The sequence below is a fragment of the Heloderma suspectum genome, chromosome 6, assembly GCF_057233095.1.
Source record: "Heloderma suspectum isolate Gila_16-S chromosome 6, 16-S_ref, whole genome shotgun sequence".
Classification (NCBI taxonomy): Eukaryota; Metazoa; Chordata; class Lepidosauria; order Squamata; family Helodermatidae; genus Heloderma; species Heloderma suspectum.
The window spans coordinates 84,933,857-84,951,047 of NC_139463.1; the positions used below are offsets into that span (position 1 = coordinate 84,933,857).

General features: G+C 42.8%; 2 protein-coding genes across 2 annotated transcripts; both read left to right on the forward strand.

Moving 5' to 3' along the window:
- Positions 1-494: 494 nt before the first annotated feature.
- Positions 495-1,451, forward strand: LOC146341654 (olfactory receptor 6M1-like). The gene has a single exon (XM_084807597.1). The coding sequence runs from the start codon at positions 495-497 to the stop codon at positions 1,449-1,451; it is 957 nt and encodes a 318-aa protein (XP_084663723.1).
- Positions 1,452-11,479: 10,028 nt separating this feature from the next.
- LOC146341655 (vomeronasal type-2 receptor 26-like) lies at positions 11,480-17,191 on the forward strand. The gene is made up of 4 exons (XM_084807598.1): positions 11,480-11,494; positions 12,189-12,343; positions 14,022-14,313; positions 16,328-17,191. The coding sequence occupies exons 1-4, from the start codon at positions 11,480-11,482 to the stop codon at positions 17,189-17,191; spliced, it is 1,326 nt and encodes a 441-aa protein (XP_084663724.1).

Here is a 17,191-nt window from a genome sequence, read left to right on the forward strand (position 1 = left end):
GCTTGGGGTAGGCAATGTAGCACCCACGATACCAATGCACCCCTGGACAGCTTTCTTGGCTCCCCCCACGGTGATCTATACTTTCCATGTTTGTTTATTTTTAATTAACACATTTTCTTACCAGCAGCTGGGATTGCTGTGAAATAGGTTTCTTTTGGTGCTGAAAACTGAGTTTATTTAGTATGTTGAGGCTAGGACTCCACATCTGCCTTGTAATCAGTCTTTTGGGTGACTTGTTCTTTGCCATGTCTCCCCTGGAAGCCACTTTTTGGTGGTTTCTCAAATTGCCAAATGCACCCAATGACCCCAAAAGGTTGCCTACTCCTAAGCTAATGCTTTAACTACAAATACTCTTACCAACTTTAACAAATTAATCTGTAAGGGATCACATCACTTATTTTTCTATATTTATACTCTCTTTCTCTGTGTCACTTTTTAAAAAATATATAAATAAAATCTTCCTCCTTTTTGCAGAAGAAACATGTCTTAGGAGGATGACCTTCAGCAACTTCTCCAAAAACATTGTCACTGAGGTTGTCCTACTTGGCTTCTCTAAACTTCACCAGCTTCAAAAACCACTGTTCTTCCTGTTCCTTGTCATGTACATATTGACTTTGATTGGCAATGCTTTAGTCATCCTTATGATCCAGATAGACCACCGCTTACATACACCAATGTACTACTTTCTCAAGAACCTTTCCTGGTTGGAAATTATCATCACCACAACTGTCACACCCAAGATGCTCACCCTGCTCATCTCAAAGGAAAACACCATCTCTTTCTTTGCCTGTGCCCTACAAGGATATATCTACTTTGTCTCTGGCTCCACTGAAGTCCTCCTTTTGGCCGCCATGTCAGTGGATCGCTACGTGGCCATCTGCAACCCTTTGCGGTACACAGCCATCATGAGCACCAAGGTCTGCCTGTTGATGGTTCTGTCTTGTTGGTTGTGCAGCTTCTTTTCCATCTCAGCCTCCATGTTACTGAAGGCAGGGCTGCCTTTTTGTGGCTCCAATGTTATCAACCATTTTTTCTGTGACAGTGGTCCTCTGCTGGAAATGATATGTGCTGACATCCACTTCCTCCAGGCCTTAGACTTGGCAGTTTCCTGCTTCATGCTTCTCAGCTCCGTGTCTGTGACAACAGTCTCCTATATCTGTATCATTGTCACTGTGATGAGGATGCCCTCTGCCAGAGGCAGAAGGAAAGCGTTTGGCACATGCACCTCTCACATCACAGTGGCATCACTTTATTATGGCAGCTCCATCTTCATCTATATCAAGCCTGCTGGCAGCTCTTCAATGGAATTCAACAAGGTAGCCACAGTGTTCAATACAGTGGTGACCCCATTGCTAAATCCTATCATTTACAGCTTCAGGAACAAGACAGTGAAGGAAGTACTGAGAGATGCATTGGGAAGAGTGTGGACAGAATTGCAAAGTAAGGCCTAAGCTTATTGCAGAAACCTAGTGAGATAGATAGAATCTTGATCCATATTTCTGCATTGCCACCATATATGTGGGGAGAAGAAAAGAGAGAGATGAAGATGCCTTACTTATCCCTGATGTCCACCTCCCAACAAAGCATATTGTAGACTGAGGACAATGTTAGAAAGGACACATCACAGAGATGATGGGAATGGACAAGGTTGAGTAGAGATAAAGAGTTCTCTGATTCAATCAGTTTTCCTCACTGTGTTTTAGAAAGAAAAGCAAAAACATTTTAAAACAAAACAAAACAGTAATCTGTGAAACACACACACATCTCAGCTCTAGGGATGAACACAAACGGTGGCCCCAGTTCATCACCATGACTGCAAGTGGTAAATTGGGGCAGCAGTTTTGGAGAGGGAAAGAGCAAACCTATGGTCCCTGGGACAGCATCGCCTCTGCTTCCCCTTTAGTCCTGCTGGCTTCAGCCCGGCAGGGCATAGGAAAGTCAGAAGCCTCCACATTCAAGACTCATTCAAGAGTTCTGAGTGGTGAGGGTGCAGTTCACAGGATTAGTTAGATGGGCTGAGGCAATTTTTCCATGGGACTAGGCTGAGAAACTAAGGGTTCTCTGTGCCCATAGCATTTTTTTCTAAATGTTGGCAACCAAAGAGGAAGTTAAGTCCTTTGAGTTCCCCTTCCTCTGAAATCAGGTTATTATAGCCACTCCTGCTTTAGCTCCTTTCCTTTTCTCCTAAATTTCTGCTGTGACACACCATTTTCACCAATGCTCAAGCTTTGTGGTTGTATAGCCTTCCAATCCCCTGTTTCGCCATTTTCATAACACCATTTTATTTGGTAAACAACAATTTCCCCAAGCTTCATATTTTCCTGTCTTCTGAATTAGCCCTTTTAGAATTCATATACTGACCCATGTGGTAGGGGTGAGTGAATGAATCAACCCGATTTTCTCCTCTGTAAGGAATGCATATGTGTGTCTGTTCTTGAAAACAAAAATTTGTGAAAGTGAAGTTCATGTGTTTGGATTTTAATGAGTATTTCTGCTAGTTACCCCATGCGAATAGTAGTTATTTCACATTTAGTTAGAACATAGTCTGTAAGTTCACTGTATACACACCACATCTCAGGTTAAAGGCCTCCTTAGACCTGTCCCTGTGTTGGTTGTTACATGTGTATACACACAAGTTGTGTGTCCATGTGAACAAAGACATGTGACAATACCAGTCAGCATGAACAATGGTCAGGGATGATGTACTCCAACAACACCCGGAGGGCCACAGAGAAATTTCCATAAGATTCTACAAATGCCCAGTAGCATAAACCGAAAGTCTAATGCACCTGGGTTGTTTTTTTAAAAAAATCTACCAGAAGAAATGAAAATCAGCAGCAAACTGTGAGTCTTCAAAAAATATATCAAACTGTTTCAGCACAGTGCCTGAATGAAGGAAACCTAGGTTCCAAGTGGACTTCTCTCTGAAGACCACTTGGTCTTCAGAGAGAAGACCAAGTGGTCTTCAGTCCTAGTGCCACTGCTGAGAAGTCCCTGTCTCTGTTAGCTACCTGCCTAAGTAATGTTGGGAGCACCTAGACTGGGGTCACCTGAAGACTCATATGGGAGAAGGCAGTTTCTCAGATACCCCAATCTGTGTGTATGTGTGTGTGAATGGGGTCTAAGGAAGTACATTGGGGAACAGACAGGGTGACTGCACCCACTTTAGGTTGTGGCCCTGATATTATTACCTGGAGCCTGTTCAGCCCTTGGGACAAAAAGTGTTCCCCGTAGTGCTGTGCTGAAAATTTCTCCAACATTTTTTTTTACCATTCTCATTCAATTGATAGAAAAGAAATTGCTTTCAAAAAGAAATTCAAAGGAGGAGAAATTTTGGAGAAATTCTCATGTGGTGGGTTTGGGGTTCTTGTGCTTACCTTACTTATGAGGTGGCTGAGGAATATGCATGAGTGTTCTGTCTGTCATTGTACAATAATCTCTGTAGCAACCTGTAGCCTCCTTGGCTGCCTGCACTTCAGTTAAAGTAATCATGAGGAAGACATCATGAGGTAATTCTTGCATGGGCCTTTTTCAGTTCAGGAAGTGCAGGTGGCCTGAGAGGATGCAGAGCAATGGAAAGATGTGTAATAGAGAAAACACACACAGCACCCTCAGCCACCTTGCAGGGATTAAGGAAGCTCAAAAATACCAGCAAAAGCAACTCAAAATTCTGCCTCAGAAAAGTGGATGCCTCAACACACTTGATGCTGTTGCCACCTACAGAAGCAATGCAATAAACCAAAAACCCTGAGGAAAAAGGAAAGAAGCTTTGCTACAGCCCCTGCCAATAGTGAGCCCTATCTGTGAGAAACTGTTGGAGAATTTCTCCTCCCCTAGGAGACATTTGGTGAAATTGTGCCCCCTGCCCATTTTTTTCTGGCCACAGATAGGCTGGAGAATTTCGATAGGCCGTTTGTGCACAGCACTAGTTCCACATCCCTGCTCTACTTGGATCATATCACTCCAATGCTCAAAGATCTGGCTTTCAAATAGTTTTCAGGCAAACTTCAAAGTCCTGGTAGGGATGTCAGAGAATTCCACCACGGATCTCGGTGAGGCCGAATGCCAGTGCATTCAGCCCCCCAAAATCTGTGCTGGAACGGCTTGCCCCCCCCCACCCGCCTGCGGATCCCCCCGGGACGAGACTTACCTGGGGCGGATGTTCTGGGCAGCGGCGGCGGTTTGTCCGACTGCCTGCCACCGCCGCCATTTGCAGTCTTGTCATTGTTTGTTTGTTTGTTTTTACAGAGACGTGATAGGCTGCATAAAGACTTACGTAGCCTATCACATCCCGGTTTTTTTTAAAAAAGCGTACGCAAATGGCGGCAGCTACGGCCGCTGCCATTTGCGTTCCTTATTTTTCACCGTCTTGGTCTACGTAAATATTTATGTAGACTATTACGGCGAAAATAAAGGGGAATGCAAATAGCGTAGTGGGCTCTATTTGTGTCCCTTTTTGATTTGCCGTTTTAGCCTACGTAAATATTTATGTAGGCTAAAACAGCGAAGCAAAAAGGGACACAAATAGCGCCCACTACGCTATTTGCGTTCCCCTTTATTTTCTATGGATGTACGAAAGTCACTTACCTTTTACGAAATTTGAGTCACGGTGGGGGGGAGGCGCTCCGTCCCTCTCCCCGAAATTCTGGCCAGGGGGGAGGTGTCCCATCTCTCCCCCCTGAAATTCTGGCTGGGGGGGAGGTGCCCCGTCCCTCCCCCCGAAATTCTGGCCGGGGGGGGAGGCGCCCCGTCCCTCCCACCGCGAATCCTGGCCAGCCGGGTCTGCAAATGGCGGCGGCCATAGCCGCCTCCATTTGCATCCCTGCAGTCAGCCGTGATAGGCTACGTAAATGTTTACGTAGCCTATCAAGGCTGAGTTAAAAAAAAAAAAAAACCATTTGCGTTCCCCTTATTTTCTCCGTAGACTACGTAAATGTTTACGTAGACTAGACGTGCCAAAATAAGGAACACAAATGGCGGCGCCCATGGGCGCCGCCATTTGCATATGCGCGGTTTGTTTGTTTGTTTGTTTTTAGCTCAGCCGTGATAGGCTACGTAAACATTTACGTAGCCTATCACGGTATTTTTTTTAAATCTAGCCGTGATAGGCTACGTAAATCTTTATGTAGCCTATCACATTTTTTTTTTTTTTAACTTGGAAATGGTGGCGGTGGCAGCTGATCGGAAGACCAGCCGCCGCAGCCGCTGCCGCTGAACGGCCGCCGAACCGCCACCGAACCACCGCCGAACCGCCGCCGCAGCCGCCGCCGAACCACCGCTGCAGCCACCGCCAGGGAGAGTCGCCCAAGGTAAGTCCCGTCCCAGGGGGGCGGGGGGCAGACCGTTTCGCCACCAATTTCGGGGGGCCGAATGCGCCGGCATTCGGCCTCCCTGAGATTCGTGGCGAAATTTTCTGACATCCCTATTATTTTCGCCGTCATAGTCTACGTAAATATTTACGTAGACTAAGACGGCCAAAAAGAAGGAACGCTTTTGCATACACGGTTTGCGGGGTTTTTTGGGTTTTTTTACCCAGAGCCCTCCGCGGCCAGAAATCCGGCTGTGGACGGCTCTGGCCTGGGCCTGGCCGGTTGCTCCGCGGAGCCGCCGCAGAGCACAGCCAGCCGTCGAGGATTCCGGGGGGGAGGACTGGACCGCCTCCCCCCCCGTTGAGGATTCTGGGGAGAGGGACGGAACGCCTCCCCCCCCCATGAACATAATCCACGGAAAGGTAAGTGACTTTCGTACATCTCTAAGTCCTGGTGATGGCCTATAAAGCCTCAGACTTTCTGCACACACCACTTTCATACACAAACATACACAGTTGGATTTGCCTGCCCCTCACCTTTTCCAATCCGGAAAGGTGAAGGTGGGTGAAGCCCACTAAGCCAGTGCCATGCGGAAAGTTCCTTGAGAAACCAGCTTGATCAGGAGCCACTCTCCTGTCCCATCTCCCTTCTCTGAGGGAGACAAGGAGGAGCCTCACTGGAGGCCTTTGCAGGCCAGATGGGGAGGCTGAATTTCCCAGTGGGAAGTTTCCCCATCCCACAAGTAGAGTTCTTCTTAACAGCCTGGTCATGACCTGCTTCATCTCAGCTGGTGGTGGCACCTAGAGGAAAGCCTCTGAGGAGGAGCTCAGTTAATGGCAAGGTTGATATGGGAGCAAGCATTCCTTCAGATATCTGGGCCTCAAGCTACGTGTGAGTTTAAAAGCAAACACTAGCCCTTTGAAGTGTGCTCAGAAACTAACTGGTAGGCAATAAAGTTCATTAAGCAACATGTGTTTCTCACCAATGCTCCCAGAGGGGAAAATGCTTCCCTGGATAATACAGTTATGTATTATGGATAATACACTTCCCTTCCAAATGTGTAACCCCAGGGCTCAGGTTACAGACTCTGATTAAGTTGTGATGCTCACCTCAAACATGACCTCAACTCATTCCTCCTGATGTGCACTTTCTGATATGTTAGCATATTTATGAATTTATGAACTCCTCTTGTTCTAAAGAGTGGTTATTGGAAATTAAGGTGTGTTTATGTTTATAAAAAATCCCCCAACAACTTCCTGAAACTGCTCAAACAGTGCTAGTTGTTTCTGGGCCCGATGCTTCTCCTTGGTTGTAACCCCACAACTGTCTCCCAGCACTATCATCTGCAACCAACCAGATAGGAATGGAATCACTGAAAGAAGATGCTTCCAATTCCCACCCTGAACCTTTTGTCCAGAAAGATACTGTGGCCTTATCAATGGAGGGAAAATAATCTGGATCCAACCCAAGAGATGCAATTAAATAAATGTTAAGTACATAAGGAAATAGAAAACAATCACAATCAAACAAGGTATTTGACCAAATCTGAGCAACTGATAAGATGGGTAACATCATTTAAATATTTGGTTCTAGTGTACGTGCTGTTCTTGATTCCACTGGATTAAAGTGTAAAATAAATTTGGAAAGAGACCTGCAAGGTTTTGCCCTGTCATATCTGGGGTTCTGCCAACATTCCTGAGTATCCCTCCATTAGCTTTACCTCCTTTGGGTCCAGGCCACCCTGGAGTACTCTCTTTAAGTAGAAACTGTATAATAGCTGTGCTGCCTGACTGCAACCTCTCCTGCTGTTTCCTCTCTGGCTATACATTCCTGCTCTTGTAAGTGACAGAGACCCCCCCATTTTGATGTTGCCTGCCTACTGGCCAGAAAAAGAGAAAGAGAGGTAAAAAAGATATTGTGCTCACCTTCACCTGCTTCTGCCTGCCTCACTGTATGAGAGGGAGAAATTGTGCCCGCACACTACTGCTTCTATGAAGGAGATTGACCAATGCCCCCCTTCCCAAATTCTGATGTTGCCTCCCTGGAGATGAGACACAGACCATTGTAACCTCAGTCTGATACTGCCTGTCACAAAACTCTCCCTCATCCAAGAGGGCTGATAGGGCTAAATGTAAGATCAGTGAACTGCACTGGCTACCTATTTGCTATCTGGCCAGGTTTAAGGTATTAGTTCTAGTGTACAAAGCCCTAAACAACTTGGGACCAGGACACCTCAGAGAGCACCTTCTTCTTTACCAACCTGCCCGGTCACTTAGGTCATCAGAGGGCATGTCCCTGGTGGTTCCATATGGACCCATGGCCTGGCTGGAGTCCACCAGGAAAAGAGCCTTCAGTGTGGTGGCCCCCTTCCTGTGGAACACCCTGCCTTTGGAGGTCAGGCAGGCAGCAACGTTGTGTTGCTTCCGGCACCTCCTAGACACATTGTTATTTCAGGAAGCCTTCCTTGTGTGACCAGCTGCAGATTATTAACAGAACTTGTTTCTTTTAAAATGTTTAAATTTGTTTCACATGGTGTTTGATTCTTTTGCAATTCACCACTCTCAAATCTTTTAATGTGGAGCAGTATATAAACAAACAAACAAACAAACAAAAACAAATAAAATCAGATCAAGCAGGATTTGCATAGGGTAATGTTGACATTGGAAAAGGCTACTATACTTCAGCCCAGCATATGACACTCAGCACCACACTTTTACATGAATGATGGGGTCCATATGAAGACGGCCTGCATGACTTTGTCATCAGTAGGTGAGGAGACTGTTGTTGAACATAGTTACTGCCTTCTTCTGGAAGGTTCTGTGCAAGTAGGGAAGGTAAAGACAGCCTGAGGACCAAACTGGTGTGCGCCTGAAGCACCAGAATGATAAAGCAAGGCTTATTCAACCAACCAGCTACCTTGAGTGCCATTTTTTAGTACAAAGGTGGGGAACAAATAAGTGGGGTACAAATAATGGTTCAGGAACAGTAATTAATAAAGGACTATCTCTTTTTTTTAAAAAAAAATACTTTTTATTTATTTTTGTCTTTATAAATGAAATAAACAATACCAACAACCTGATCAGTAACTACGATTTCCCAACAATACAATATTCTTAGGAGGACACAACAATAACAAAAAGGAGAAGAAAGAAAAGAAAAGAAAAAGGAATTTTTTTCTTTTTTCTTTTTTAAAGGGTTAAATTTAAACTCCAATACACAAAGGCTTCTGATCCCATTCTATTTTAAAAACTATACCTATAACATTAGCAATATTACAATTTAATAATCAACCTTACATTTCAATATCATATCAGTTTTATAGCAAGGAATTCATTCCCAGTAACCATATATTGACCTTAAGTGAAAATATAATAGTAATAATAAAGCTTAACAATTCAACCAACCAAAAATCTTACTAAGTAGTCTTATAGTAATGATAATAATACTAATAATTTTAAAAAGATGAAATTATAATGTTATATAATAAAGCTTAGAAGCAACCTTACAACAATCAGTGATATATTTTATACTAGATATATAAACGAGTGTACACATTACACCCTCAAACAATATATTTGAATATAGCATATTATACCAATTTTAGGGAATGAGAATTTAAAGAAAAATAAAAAAGAGAAGAAAAATGAAAGTAAACAAATATATGTATAATCAGTTATCTTCTGGCCTAGCCTGAATCATGCAGACTAAACAGGGACAGTTAACAAAACTTGTTTAAAGATTCCAGTTCATGGGGCTGGAACAAAAATCTCATGCATTTTTATGTTCAGCCATGACATTTCATGATTTAGAAACTTCTTCATCTGACCTTCAGAAACAATGCAAAATGTAGCAGGATATTTTAAGTGATATTGTAAGTTCATTTCTTTTGCCATATTTTTTGCCTTGATGAATTTGCCTTCTTTTATCAGCCACCTCTTTGATGTAATCTGGAAATAACATAACTTTATCTTGTTTCCAAAAAAGACTTCCACCCTCTCTTGCCAAATGCAGGATATAAGTCTTTGTGGAGATTTTTGCAAATTGGACTATAATCGTATAATCAGTCCCTTTAGCATTCGGCACATGAAATGCCTGCTCAATATCAAGTAAATAATCAGATGGCACAGAGAGTATCTCATGCAAAAGCTTGTCCACAAAGGTAGGCAAATCTACATAACTAGGCAAAATTTTAATCCCAATAATACATACATTGGATCTGCACATGAAGGCCTCCAGTTGGGAGATTCTGGCAGATAAATTTTTGAAAAAAGCTTGTGTCATAGTTTCATTTGTTGTCAGCCTATCTTGTAGCTTGTTAACCTTCGCCTCCATTTTTTGCCAAGAAGTGTTAATTAAATCCACAGCCCCATTGCAGGGCGGTGATGGAATTTTGAATTGAATCCAACCACTTGGCTTGCTCCGCAAACTGCGAAGATAAAGTTTCTATCAGAGTAAATAATTCCCCTATAGCTTCTGTTGTTGGAGCTTTTGGCAAAGGAGGTACAGGAGGAGTGGGCGGTGATGCAGTTCCTTCCTTTCTCCTCGCTATAGCCATGTTTCTCTTCAAACAAATCTTGCAGGTCCTCAGATATTCTCAAATATTGTTGATATTTCTTAAACCATCTCTCAGATGTCGTTGATATTTCTTAATCCATATATTATAATGGAACACATCAGCCCTGTTTTCGCCTATTAAACAGGAGTTTCAAAACAGCTTTTAAAGTACTTTTCTCCAAGATCTTATCCAGATGCTGCCTTGCCCCCCCCCCTTTTAATTCCAGGGGGGAGATGAAAAGGTTTTTCAACCTTTTAAAAAGTTGTTTGAGATAGCATCCCACGGCGGCTCCGCAGGATGCTGCGAGGGTGACACTGGTTCCAACTGAAAGTCAATGAAGGACTATCTCGACTATGATGAAGTGTTTCAGTTCAGTATCAGAACTAATTTAAAGCTGATCTGATTCTTGAAGCCAAGGTGGGGTTCTCTGTCCAGGGCGAGTGGTGTGAATTAATATTCCTTGCCTTCTTTCCACCAACCAAATGACAATGCTTCATATTCAGGAAGCCAGAATCCATGCCAAACTTGGTGGATGCTCTAAGGCTAAGATTTCCAACATGGTGCCCATGGGCACTAAGGTGCCTGTGAATACCTCCCTCGGATCCCACCAGGCTCCCTGAACCTCCTGATTTTTAAAGAACAATAAATGCTTTTAAAATAATAACAATAACAATAATAATAAATGTTTGATTGGGAGGCAGGCATGGCACAAATCCAAATGCTGGCTCTAGCACCATCTTTATTTCCAGGAATGCCTATGAACCCCATATAGGCCCTGGAGGGAGACTTAGAAAATAAAAATGGCAAGTGGCTGCACTCCAGTGCTCCATTTTTTAATATGCCCAGCCACCCAGACAGAAGAAGAAGATATGCTGGGGGTTGTAGGAAGCATCCTGGGGGGATTAGGTTGGATGGCACAGAATGACCAAATGTGTTCTTTCTGTGGTGTATTTTGCCTGGGTTTTTGTAACTGTATGTGTGTGTGTTTACCTGGGTTTATTGTTTGTATGAGTGGTGTGTTTTGCCTGGGTTTGTGGTGGGTGGGTATTGTTGCAATGTGTGTTTTGCCAGGGAAGGGGGATTGTGTGTGCAGCGTGTGTATGTTTTACTTAGAATCAAAGAATAGTAGGGTTGGAAGGGGTCTACAAGACCATCGGTGCAGGAATCCAAGTCAAAGCATCCCTGACAAGTGGCTGTCCTGCTTCATCTTCAGTGCCTCCAGTGTGGGAGAGCCCACCACCTCCCCAGGTAATATGTTCCATTGTCGTATTGCTCTAACAGTCAGGAAGTTTTTCCTGATGTTCAGATGGAATCTGCCTTCCTGTAACTTGAGCCCATTATTCCGTGTCCTGCACTCTGGGATGATCAAGAAGAGATCCTGGCCTTCCTCTCTGTGACAACCTTTCAAGTACTTGAAGAGCACTATCATGTCTCCCCTCAGTCTTCTCTTCTCAAGGCTAAACATGCCCAGTTCTTTCAGTCTCTCCTCATAGGACTTTGTTTCCAGTCCCCTGATCATCTTTATTGCTCCACACAACTTGGAATTGTGTGTGTTTTGCCATGGTGTGAGGGTGGTGTCTTGCCTGTATGTGTGAGCTCAGACCCCATTTATGCCATGTCCTTGGGCAAGGTATGTTTCTTTTCACCACACCCATTTGCCTTCTGTAAAACTGGTGTTTTGCGACTGACCACACCCATAATGGCAGCCATTTTGTGAATCTGCAAGCCCCTCACTATGGCAGCCATTTTGTGAAAGTGCACATGCCATTATCTCAAAATTGCAAATGTTGCCACTGTCCCAAAAAGATTGGGGACTTCAGCTGTAAGATATGCAATATGAACAAACTTTTCCAATTATCAACTCACTTAGGAGCAGAAAGGAGAAATGGAAACGTAGAAACATGTTTTTCAGTTTAAACAGATATCTGTGTCATCAGAAAGCCAATTCATTAATCTACTCTGTAATTATCAAAATTGCTGCTGTTCACCTTCCTTCTTGTAGAGTCAGTAATAACAAAAGCAAAGATTAAAAGTACAACTAGTAAACTGCTGAGCTCACTTCTGTACTGAAGTCATGAAAATGATACTCAGAGCTGGGATTTTGCCACATAGACGAGTTGGGCCAAATTAATCAGCTATTCCTGGAAATTATGTTTCTCTCTGGTTCTGTGTGTGCAGTTCTAAGAAGGTGCCTGCTGCAGAGACCACTGTATCAGGGAGGGTACGTAGCAATGCCGGTGTTCAGCTGTGGTCTGAGTAGACCTACATTTGCAGTCATGAGGTTGTTAGTGTTGTTGCTTTCATTCCCTCTTTTCGTGTCTCAGGACGTGAATGGCAAATATACTTTTAACAGTAACATCCAAGACAACTTGTACAGGCCAGGAGAAGCCATCATTGGTGGAGTTTTTTCTCTAATACATACGTCATCTTTACCAATCATGTTTTCAGCAGTTCCAAGTAGGAGACAGCTAGTTTATAGGTACGTTCTTCTTCTATTTCATAGTAGTAAATAGGGATGAACAAATCTGTCCAGTTCATTTTCTCCCACATTCAGGTTGTTGTTGTTGTTTTCAATTCCAAATTCTCACCATCCCATTTAGGAAGAAATTTGAGAATCTTGGTGAGTGTGAGTGTGTGTGTATGTGTGTGTGTGTGTGTGTGTATGTGTGTGTGTGTGTGTATATATATATATATATATACACACACACACACACATACACACACACACACACACATTTCTATATCGCCCAGTAGCTGAAGCTCTATTGAACTGAATGAAATGCTCACCCCCTTTCACTGGCTAAATTCAATAGGTACTGCTACTCCCAGCATGGAGAGGACCACGCGGCACCTGCCTGCCACACAGCTGTTAAAGATGAGGAGCCTGTCAGGAAAAAGAGGAGGCAGCCCTAATTCAGCACCACAAACAAGGTTTAATACACAGGGTTTCAAACCCAGACTTCTCAGTGCCAAGCACTCAAAGCCTTTTGACCAGATGGGCTGCTCTATCAAGGTTTGGTTTCTTCCACATTCATTTAAAAAAAAAAAAAAAAAACCCTCAAGCTCTTTCTGTCATATTTATCAACAAATTTGTGAATTTTGGAAAGTTCTTATCAAAATAAACTCCATGAAATTCTTACCCACTTGATGGAGTGGACTCTGTTCCATGCCACTATACATTCGTGAGATTTTAAGCTGCCACAAAACTCTTCCAGAGACGTATGTCTTTTTTTGTCTTTTTTGATTTAGTGAAATATTTGATGTTTTCAAATTGCCCTTCCAGTGATACTGAAGACAGTTTGTTACTAGGTTTTCAACACGCAATCAAGTTATACTTTGAGGTTGGAGTGTGTGTATATATATTTGAGAGCATTTTTCTGTTCTTTTTTTTTGACAGCGTGAACTGATGAATATCCCCGCTCTGTCCTGTGGGATGTATTTATTTATTTATTATATTTATTGAACACCTCATAAAACTAGTTCTCTCTCTGAGCATCATACAACAATTAAAAACATAATTTTAAAAAATAGAAACCACAAGAAATCATTGAAATCCCGCACAGCATAAAACCTCAAAAACACATGCTGACACATCTCAATAACAGACAATAAAAAATAGTAAGCTAAAATGAAGCATCAGGAGAGAACCTCCCTGTCACTCAGGAACTAAAGACATCTATCTAAAATATAGAAATTTAACTTTGTACTAACGTTTCCATTCCCATGGTGCAGCTCATTACTTTTTAATTATCAGTTATATCCAAAGATCCCGTTGATTTCAATAGGTCTGCTCTGATACAGAATGAGAGAGAGAATAAAAGAGAATAATCCAATCAAAATTAAAATTAATTAATCTGTTTTAAATCCCTCTGGTGTTGATGTCAAAGAGTCAAGGAAATGCCTAAAGGAAAATGTAAGTCAACTGGACTTAATTGTGTTTAAGTTTGATTGTATCATATCCAGGGTTTGCAAACAGATAACCCCACACACGCCTGCAGTATCCATATACTCTTCTATGATTACTTCCTTTGTGATCTTAAGCTCCATTTCTCATTCTGGAAGAGATTGTGAATTCATCAGACTTTGTATGTGTGGTGCTACTGACTATGAACTAGAAGTTATACCTGCTCTAACTTTCATTGTTGCTCTCATTGCAGCATAGTTCTCAAAAATGTTCAGCATGCCCTGTCCTTGATGTTTGCCATCCATGAGATCAATAAAAACCCCAAGCTCTTGCCCAATCTCACTCTGGGGTTCCATGCCTATGACAACCTATTTGATTCATGCAGCACGTATGAGACAATTCTGGATCTCCTATTCACACAGCAAATGCATGCACCTAATTACAAGTGTGACAAGGGGAAAAATGTGTTGTCTGTCATTGGGGGGCTCTCTGTAGAAAACTCCATACAGATGGCCACCATCTTGAACATCTACAAGATTCCTCAGGTACGTGCACATTAATTCAAGTATGGATTGCATCTTCCTGCTGTTCAGTTATACTCTCATCTACTCTTCCTTAATACATTTCAGGGGGAAAAAACCTGTTAAAATTCAGAGCAAAGCATAAAATATTGGGGGTGGGGGAATGGTTTCCCAATGTGACATTCATTTCTTCCCAGTTGCATGTGCGTAAGAAGCAGAAGAGGACTTGATGTCAACCACAATGTGTATGTTTGTGTAATTATTCTATCTGATCTTGAAGGCATTTGACCACATATGCATGGATTCAATCACATATGTAGAATGTCAACCTCACATTTACATTTTCAGATGAATCTATATTGATAGTTTGGGGAATGCTTTAATAAGCTTTGACTTTTAAGTTACAGCACTGGCAATATTCTGTTTCTATTTTTCTATATTTTCATTCATGCACATGTTAGGACCATATTTCTGTGTAAATATCTCTCAGAGCAGTAGCCATAATTTACTGTGTATTAAAGTTAGGAGAATGGAGACAATGGAGAATTGCAGCTTCGGAAAAGTGTGTTACAGCCTTTAGGGAAGTAGTGCTTTAAAATGTGGAAAGCAGATTCCGGCTGAACATCAGGAAAAACTTCCTGACTGTTAGAGCAATACGACAATGGAACCAATTACCTAGGGAGGTGGTGGGCTCTCCCACACTGGAGGCATTCAAGATGAGGCTGGACAGCCATTTGTCAGGGATGCTCTGACTTGGATTCCTGCATGGAGCAGGGGGTTGGACTCGATGGTCTTGTAGGCCCCTTCCAACCCTGCTATTCTATGATTCTATGTGCTATTTCAGTTGAGGGGGATCTCTGTAAATTCTGATCTGTGCATTCAGGGGACAAGCCTCATTGACCACAATGTGAGTTACTTCTGAGCAATTAGTGTCTACTAATTGTTTGTGCTGGGAAACATGGGGACAGCAAACACCCCTTGACCAGGGTCATGGTGAAAGACACATCCCTGAGCAGGGCTAGCATAGCTGAGGTAAATGTATGGGTTGGGGCACACAACATCTATACAGCAGAGAACCTGACTTAAGGAAAAGAATCAGACTTTAAGCAATCCCAGGAAATCTGGTTTTCCACTGATAAGCTCTGGGGTGGCTGCTGGATGGCCACAGTGTCATGTGTCTCTAATGACCTCCCAACACAACCAGCTCAGAGTAAATCGCTGTTGGACACACATACACACAACCTAGAAATGCACTGGGATATAAATAAAGAACCAACTCATTTCTGCTCAAAATCAATATATTCCCCCTCCCCACCCCACAATACCAAGATGCTGCTTTCCTTGGTGCCTCTTAAAAATAATTGAAAAGGCTGGATTCTTTTCCAAATTTGCTTTCACATTTCTCATTACTGGTACCATCATCAACCACAATAATGCAAGCAAATACAGCTACAAGCACCATACCTCTGGTCATTAGAAGCAGTACCATCCTCAGCTCTGCTTCATCAGAAGAGATCCCCATCTCCCCCTGTTCAACCCATCCTGCCAGCAAATGATGTAAGCAACAAAACAGCATGGGACAACTCACAGAAAGATTTCACTAGCAGTACATTAAGGCTTGGGTTAATGGTTATACAAGACCAGGGCAAAGTGAGACACGGGACACCTTTGTTGGTCCAAGGCATCCTCCCCATCAGGATTTGGGTTTGAAAGACCAAGGAAATGTTTGGTTGCATGGAGGGGAAGCTGTAAGGAAGCACAATTTGTGACACTCTACAACATCATCACTGAGCATGGGGCACATCTGTTAACAGATCAACCTTAGCTTCCAGTTCCCTGAATTTGTAGAGCTTGAGCCAACAAATAGTCTTAACACCAGGCTTAAACTGGCAGCTTTTTTTGTCAGTGAGTGTGAAAAATGTAGTCTAATGATGAAAGATGAGGACATTGTATAGCTAGATCCTATTAGACAGACGCATTACTTAGGAAACTTGCAATAATTTCTCCAAGCTCTAATAAGCCTCATTTCCCCCATTAGCTCACTTATGGAGCAGTTAAGCCTGCTCTGAGTGGAGAAACCCACTTCCCTTCTTTGTACTGGATGGCACCACAGGAAATGATCCAACGTACAGGGATAGTCCACTTACTTCTGCATTTCAGATGGACATGGATTGGTCTCATTGTTTCAGATGATGATAATGGAGAACGCTTTCTGCAGATCCTGACACCTCAGCTGGCTCAGAACAGCATCTGTGTTGCTTTCTCAGAAAGGCTTCTGGCAACAAACCATGCTCTTTCACACCTTCAGTTCCATAAGCTTTTAAAGTTAAATTCAATACTTCTGTCAACAAAAGCTAATGTAGTTATTGTCAGTGGGACCTCTCAGTCTCTGCATATTCTGACATTGGTCTTGGAGATTAATGAGTATCGCCAAAAAGCCCATATAGGGAAGATTTGGATCATGCCACCTCAGTGGGATTTCACCGATACAGTCAGTAGCAATGGTTTCTCTACAAAAACCTTCCATGGTGCCTTGTCGTTCTTTCTCCACACCAAGGTGATTCTAGCATTCCAGGAATTTCTCCAGACCTTAAAGCCAGACAAGGCACTGATGCATTTTCTCTCTGTGTTCTGGCAAGATGCATTCCACTGTCGTCTTCCTGGTGAATTCTATGAGGGTTGTTTGAAATGCAGAACATGTACAGGAGAAGAGAAGCTGGAAAGCCTGCCTGGTCATGTGCTTGAGATGGAAATGACAGGGGAGAGCTACACTATCTACAGTGCTGTGTATGCTGTAGCACATACTTTACATGCCATACATGTGGCAAGACAAAGAGCAATGAACGGAGGCAAACGCATGCATTTGAATGTGCAACCATGGCAGGTAAAGTCATCGCTGTAA